The 7,783-nt window shown below is 40.7% G+C and overlaps 1 protein-coding gene across 1 annotated transcript; it reads left to right on the top strand.

Annotated features, from left to right (window-relative positions):
- Nucleotides 1-2,603: 2,603 nt before the first annotated feature.
- Nucleotides 2,604-6,406, top strand: LOC111946973. Its single transcript, XM_023952686.1, has 8 exons — nt 2,604-2,825; nt 4,185-4,245; nt 4,569-4,666; nt 5,132-5,280; nt 5,354-5,490; nt 5,578-5,671; nt 5,811-5,934; nt 6,186-6,406. Exons 3-8 carry the CDS (start codon nt 4,573-4,575, stop codon nt 6,404-6,406), a joined length of 819 nt encoding a protein of 272 aa, XP_023808454.1. The 5' UTR covers nt 2,604-2,825; nt 4,185-4,245; nt 4,569-4,572.
- Nucleotides 6,407-7,783: the final 1,377 nt, after the last annotated feature.

A 7,783-nucleotide genomic window follows, 5' to 3' on the forward strand; every position in this document is an offset into this window, starting at 1 on the left:
GGACTGTCACGGAAGTGAAACGCATCCGAGTCTTTCCTAACCAAAAACCCTGGATAACCAAAGAGGTCAAGCTTCTACTAAAAGGCCGTGACACTACCTCTAGGTCAGGTAACAAGGATCTGTACAGGACCGCCAGAGCCGACCTGAGGAGAGGGATCAGGAAGACCAAGTTGGATTACAAAATGAAAATAGAGGACCACCTCTCCAACAACAACCCTCGCCAGGTGTGGCGGTGACTACAACAGTTGACCAACTTCAGGGGACAGACGAGCACCGAGGCACACTCTAGCCCTGCACTAGCGGAAGAGCTGAACGCGTTCTTCTCGCGCTTCGAGACCAGACGTCTGAAGTCCCATCACCTCAGCCTTACTCTGCTTCCAGCTCCGAACCCCTGACTGTGCAGACACAGGATGTGGCACGGATGTTCAGCAGCGTAAACCCCAGGAAAGCGGCTTGACCTGATGGAGTTCCTGGGAAGGTTCTGCGGGCCTGCGCCGACCAGCTCTCCCAGGTCTTCACAAAGATTTTTAACCTGTCGCTAGCTCAGGCTTTCATCACTGCTTGCCTGAAGTCATCCAACATCATTCCAATACCCAAAAAGTCATCCACAGCCTGCTTCATGGACTACCGTCCAGTTGCACTCACACCTGTCATCACCAAGTGTCTGGAACGGCTGCTCCTAGGACACATCAAAGACTGCCTTCCTCCAAACTTCGACCATCACCGGTAAAAAGATCAACGGAGGATGCCATATCCATCACCCTCCCCACTACACCACAGAGACACCTACGCCAGGGTGCTCTTTAACTATAGCTCAGCCTTTAACACAATCATTCCTGACATTCTGGTCAGCAAACTGTCTTGCCTAGGACTCCACCCACTCACCTGTACCTGGATCAAGGACTTCCTAACAAACAGACCACAGACAGTCAAACTCGGCCCCTACTTCTCTTCCACCCGGATGCTGAGCACAGGCTCCCCACAGGGATGTGTGCTGAGTCATCTGCTGTACGCGCTCCACACAGCAGACTGCAAACCAGCCCACACCAGCAGCACCATAGTGAAGTTTGCTTTACTACTGTGGTGGGGCTGATCTCCGGACCAGAGACGTAGACGGATGCCGGTTTTACATGAAAAATAGCATGTATTGATATTTCTACCATGTAAGATCTGCAAAACAAAGTTGACCACCAAAGAAAAAAAATAACTCCAGTGTGCTCTTCTTGTAAATCATTCTTATTGTTTTTTTTTAACTAAATGACCTTCAGTGTGACAGGTACTCCGATTTGCTTTATCAATTCTGACATTTTCTGTGATTACAATTTAGTCTGTTTTCTTTGTGGTGTCCTTGTGGAAATTCTAACAGCAGCACTTAGAGAACAAGGCTTTGGCAGTCGAGTCTTCATAAATGGTTAGGAAATGCATCTGCGGGACTTCAATTTTGGACCAATTGTCAGCCTGAAATAAGGCTGAGCTTGAAAGAAGAAAATTCTTTAACTTCCAGCTGCAGTAAGTCCCATGAGTGCCCAACAGGAGGAGATGGGTGTGGATTCTGCACTATGATTGAAATCTAGTCGAAAAGTTTTACTATTTTGCACTAGCCTGTCATGAATGCCAGATGGCTTTGCTCTGTGATTTGGGACTGAGGCGGCTCGGTCCATAAGGCAGCCATATCTCAAAACCATGTAAGAATCCCCCCGCGCAACGTTGTTTTTTGTCTTCTGTAAATTTTCTTTGTCAGAGTGTTGCTCTCTCGTCTCGCTGCTTGAATAATAGAAAAGAAACATAACAAGAGAATGGGATGCTAGTGCCGGAGTTAGAGTAATTGATTCCATTAACATGATGAATAAAGTAAGTTATGTCATGAGGGGGTAGCAATGAAACATGGTCATAATTACAATATGTTAAATTGCCTGTTCCGAAGCTTCATCCATTTCCCTCCAGTGTTCCAGTCAATGAGCACTGAAGGGAGGGAGACAGAACCGACATGTTTAGTCGTCCCTCCCGGATTATGTTCAGGCATGCGGACTTATCTGGACACATCAAAAACAAAGTTATTTAGAACCTCAGATGCTTTTCATGGACATGTATGTTGTGTGTTTAAAACACATTTTCTGCATTGTTCATCCTCTCTACTGGCTTTGAAAGGTGTAGAGAGAGACACATGGGTTACTGGAGCCTATCCTAGCCATTACAGTGCAAAGTGGGGATACAGCCAGATAGATTTATTGTATGTGTCTTAACACATGTAGTCTCTTAATTTTCTTTGTCCAGTAGTTGCTGGGATAGGCTGAAGCAAGCCTGTGACCCCAACAGGGATTAAGCAGGGTTGAAAATTGAACGATGGACCTCTGATTATTTTTGCAAGCTTCTGCTTCTGCAGTCACAAATACAACTCCTACACAGCAAAAACTGGAGAGTTGAAATTTCGGGGTTAAACAAACCAGAGTTGATTTCCACTCTTGAAGTGTTATTTTAACACATTGCGATTCAAATGGTGTTCAGTGTTGGGGTTATTTATCAGTGTTACCCAAATCAAGCTAATTTAACACTACAGAGAGTCAATGCCCCTGGGCTTCTGCCTCAGAAACCCTGTGCAAGAAAGTACAAGGTGCTGACACTCTTGAAGTGTTATTTTAACACATTGCGATTCAAATGATGTTCAGTGTTGGAGTTATTTTGGCCAAGTGAAGTTCATTTGACACTATAGAGAGTCAAGGCCCCTGGGCTTTTGCCTCGGAAACCCTGTGCAAGAAAGTGCAACGTGGTAATTTTCCATGAGCTGCGGCAATTTCATCAGTGCTGGAAAAAGTTCTTCACAAGCGGTAAGTTAAACTAATTTATGGGGAAAAAATACTGTTAAATGGCCCTTAGTATATACAATAATGTATCTAGAGAGAATTGTATAACTTTTCTACGCTTTTTTGTTGCTGTTAAGCTGCTTTCACGCAGCGGTTTCATCCAACCCGTCCGTGGCCTTCTGTAATGCACTACACGCACAAATGTTGTAAATGCAGCTTTACCTGAACAGCTAATGCTACACACACAGACTTCGAGTTTCAATGTTAAGTTAATGTAGAGGATCTGTGGCGCGATTTGAGCGCAGTGTGTTTTCAGCGGCGCGGCCTGAGTTTAAAAAAAAAAGACAGTTGGCGAGGTTGTGGCTTTTAAACAATATGGGACTCGTCTCTGGGACTTGACGTTTTCGGGGACTCGATTAGCAGGTGAAGTACAAATCCAAAATGGCGACTCAACGTCACAATTCCATCCATCCGTCCATCCATCTTCTTAACCCGCTTTATCCCTTTCGGAGCAGCGGGGTTGCCGGAGTACGTCAGATTACTGTTAAGGAAAGGTGGGGGAAACCTTGGACAGGTCGCCAGTTTGTTCCAGGGCCCATGGGGCTGGAGCGCTCCACATCCACCTTGGCGGACAGACAGACATGATAAAGCCACCTGTTTGCTTAGGCCTACTCCCTTTCGAACTACAGGAACAGCAAGCCTTAACTTGGTCACAGACACACGAAATCACGTTCTGTGTGAATGCAGTTAAGGGTTTTAGATAACTATTTTACATTTTAGGAAAATGTGTTTTCCTGCATTTATATAATTTTATTTATTTACTATTTAGCAAGTTTCATGTATGCTTGAATCATGTAAAAAACTATTTTTGACTTTTAATCAGTTGTGGCATCCCTTAAAAAAAACGTACTCAAAATTGCATCTGTCCTGTGGAAGGAAGGAATTTTTTAGTGTCACTTTGCAAAAAGTTACTACATACTAAAAAACAAATTTTTACAGGTGGGACAAAATTTTAAGACAGACACAACAGACACCCTTTCCTGCTTGTAATCGCTGGATGTCATGTGAACGTAGATTATCCCAGAAATTAAATAGGGAATGTCGTTTTATTATACTCTGTATGTGTTGCAAAATGCATTTTACAAGCAAAATGTATACAAGTTTTTTTTTTTTGTATTTTAATTGTTTTATTTAGAGCTATGGACAATGATTTAACCTAATATTTATGAAGTCTATCTTTGTGGGCTGGTAAGGGCTGTCAAATTTTTTTGTGTGGGTGGGGGGTTACTTAAGTATAATTGAATTTTATAACCCAACCTTGCTTTAATCAATATTTACACCACATTGTAAATGTAACTAAATTTTATAATCTAATTCTTGTAGGTCAATTGGTGTTGCTCTTCAGCTTCAGAGGGTCTCAGCTGGTAAACCCTAAGTGAAGGAGGTAAGTCTTGATAGTCATGTTAGCAGTGTCAGCATGCCCCCCCTCCCTATTTTTTTGTTCTTTTATGGAAAGCTCACCCTAACATATACCAGACTTGGTGATTAGATAATGTACTTTGCATATTACATGGCTCACACACACACCTCATTCTGGAACCCACTGCATGGGTTTTAAAAGTTTCAAAACTCTGTAGTGGATAACATAGTTGACAGGTTTATTACTGTGTCCATATGACTGTTTTTAATTTTAGCTTGAATTGTTTAAGTTGTATGCTAAAAAAATGCTTATTTCTGTCATGTTCTTTTCTTTTTGGTATGGTTCAGTAAAATGCTGGTGCAGGTTTGCTACCGCCAACAGCAGAAATATGTAAAGCTGGATGAAGTTGATGGACAGTTTGATTTCATGCAACTGCATGAAAAAGGTTTGTTTTTAAATTTCGTTTGAAGAGGAAATACATTTTGTGTAGGTGATTTTGTATCCAAATTAGTTTATTCATTTGTGAAGTGAGAATAGTGCTGGCTTAAAAGGTGCTCTCAGAAATATCTCATCTTTTCCAGTCATCGAGAGGTTTTGCCTGCCACCTGACGCAAAAGTAGTATACAAAGATGCAACAGGGACAGAAGTTGACGAAGACATTTTCAATGACCTTGTCAGCCAAGGCAGCGTTGTTTTAACAGTTTTCCCAAGTGATGGTGAGAAATGTAAAGGGTCAGTTACATGAAGCAATTCAGTGTCAAATGGTGGAACCTGAACTCTCAAATCAGTCTACAGAAAAAAAAAACAATTTGTAGTATAATGTGGAATCCAACAAGATGCAATAAATGTTGCAACATTTGAACGAAGCTGTACATTTTTTTTTATTTCTGAAATTTATTTTTTCTCCTAGAGTTTACTGATTGCTCCTTGTCCTCTCCATCTGAATGGTCTGACTCAAGCTTCAGTTCAAGTGCAAGTGCATCAACTGTACTTCTAGATGAGATCCCAAGGAAAAAATCAAGAGTTGAAGGAACAATCAATGCAGTTTCTGCAAAAAAGGTTGAAACAAAGTTCAAATATCTCTGTCAACATTTTTTTTTGCCGTTTAATTACAATTTTTGTCTTCCCTAAGTTGATCGAAGCTGTACTTGGAGCCAGTTCAGGTGGTGAAGAGGTCCTTGAAGAATATCACGCATCACAGACTCTTAAAGATTCTACCAGAAGAAAGCTGGTCAATATAATAGTGGCCCACATGATTGATAAACATGGGTAATGTGCCCAGTTTTTGTAGACTTAAAAAAAGAATCAAAACTGTTTATCTATTACTATAGTAATCCCAATTGAATCCCTTCCCAGACATCTCCCCACTAAAGCTGTTAGAGAAGAATATGCTCTTGGGATAGTGACACTTTTTCCATCCCTGAAAGACCCATACTCCGAGAAAGGCTACGTATGTATAATTATTATTGTAATATTCGTTGAGATAGTATTTATGTTTTGTGTTGTTAGGTTCTGGGTGGGCATTTTGATTTCTGATATTCTTAAAAATGACAGACAATGCACTAAGTGTTAATGTATTTCCATTTCAGGAACACTTCTATGATGCTGCAAGCAGTACAGGATACATTTCTTGGCGTCTTAAGACCATCCAGAGAAAGATTCGACGAGAATCTACCACTTCAAATAGCCTCACTGGCCTTTCTCAAGGAGGAGGTAATACATCTGCAAACTGGTCATCTTATGTCAGCTAGTGTAGTAGAAGAGAGCAAAGATGGTTTTAGGTTTGTATGCTGTCACCTCTTTTACAAAAGTAGTTTGTATGTCTGACATTAGAAAGCCACTTTCCTCTTACTAGATTGGTTGAACAATCTCTTGGACTGATTTTTATTATATAATTTTTTTTGCATTTACCTATTAGCAACTAGGGCCTAATTTATTTAAAGTGTGTGTGTTCCTTTCTTCAGGGGGCCCTAAATTCCAGAGATCTGTTGTAGTTGAGGAGCAGCAGCTGGATGGAGATGCTTGTCAGGAGGCAATGTCTTTGCTCAATTATGCCACAGACACTACGCAAATTTTTCGAAAGATGAGAGAGACGTTTCAGCATCGGCAAAAACTCATCAATGACTCAGACAAAATGCTTGACATCCTGTCAATCTTCCCAAGATTCCTGGATACCAAAGGATAGGTTAGTATGCAGTGATATTTTGAGATCTACTTGAAATGTGCAGAATGTGGTGATAGTATATTTTCTTTCTCATAGGTAAATCAAGACTTCATTCTCTTGTTTAATGACGAGGTATCCAACCGGCTGCTTCAGAAATGGGACCCGATCTTTAGATGCAACGTTATCAAAGAGGCCAAGCAGCTCACTTCAACACCAGAGCTTCGTCAGTTGTTGCATTCAGCGGAGAGTCCACAAGGAAGTGATGAGGCAATGAGTGAGTTTTGCTCTCTTGTGTTTACAATTCAATACTTTATTAACATAACTTTTTTTGTACTTTGCTTTGTGTAAGTCTTTAAAAGTTCAATGACCTAAAAGATCATGAAGTACATGAATTTGCAGTACATTTGAATGCAGGTTTGTTAAATCAGATTATTTGGGGCATATCTAAGTTTCTCAGTTATTGCATCACCGCCAACTTATTTTAGCTGTCATTTTACTATTTATTGCGGCACATATCTACTTGAGACATGCAGAGTTTTAAATATATGCAACGTTTTCAACAGAGTAATTGGTTTTTGCCCTTTTAATGATCATTGTTTTAAGTCTTTGCTGTTTATTCATTCTTTGTCCATAGCTTATGATGCAGAGATGGCCTCGCTTTTGTTGCTGTTATATCTCCTTCCACCACCACCTGGGGGACCAAAGTTTCCAAAAATCAGCGCTTCTGATGCAGTTGAAAAAGTTATTGTCTTTCACAAGGTAATTTTACATTTGTTAATTTTGATCATGTGTAAAACTGGTAAAGAGTTAAATGAAACAAATTGTAGGCAAGTTTACTTTAACATAGAATGTTTGTTTTCACTTGTGCAGTGCTATTTCTGACTTGAGTGTCCAATGTCCTTTTTAAACCTCAGTCTTGCTGCAGTTTGGAAGAACATCTTCAGAACCAGCAGAACCATCAGCCATACCTCCTAGCCGTTGGTCGCGAAAAGAGGAACATCGACAGATTCTACATCTCCATTGACAAGCGTCTCATCCCATGCCAGGCAAACTGCTCCCTTGGGGCATTTGATGAACTTTTTAAAGCTCATTTTGTTTTCAGTGTGTCTTACGATGGTGCACTTCTGAATTTCTACACCTTTTTGCAGACAACAGTTTATAACATTGATATGGGTAAAATGAAGGTGTCACCAAGAATTCGAGACATGAGAGCCAAACTCTTTAACCAGGAGGTGCTTCTCACAACCCAGATTTAAAGCCAGGACAATTAAAGGCATTTTGAGCAAAATGCTCACATGTTTTCTGTGCAACAAAATTTTCCCCAGCAGTCAGCAGTTGATTTCACATATAAGAGGTGAACATGGTTATTATCCTGGACCAAAGTTCAAGTTGTTTTGT

Source organism: Oryzias latipes, chromosome 23 (genome assembly GCF_002234675.1).
Source record: "Oryzias latipes chromosome 23, ASM223467v1".
NCBI classification, from domain to species: Eukaryota; Metazoa; Chordata; class Actinopteri; order Beloniformes; family Adrianichthyidae; genus Oryzias; species Oryzias latipes.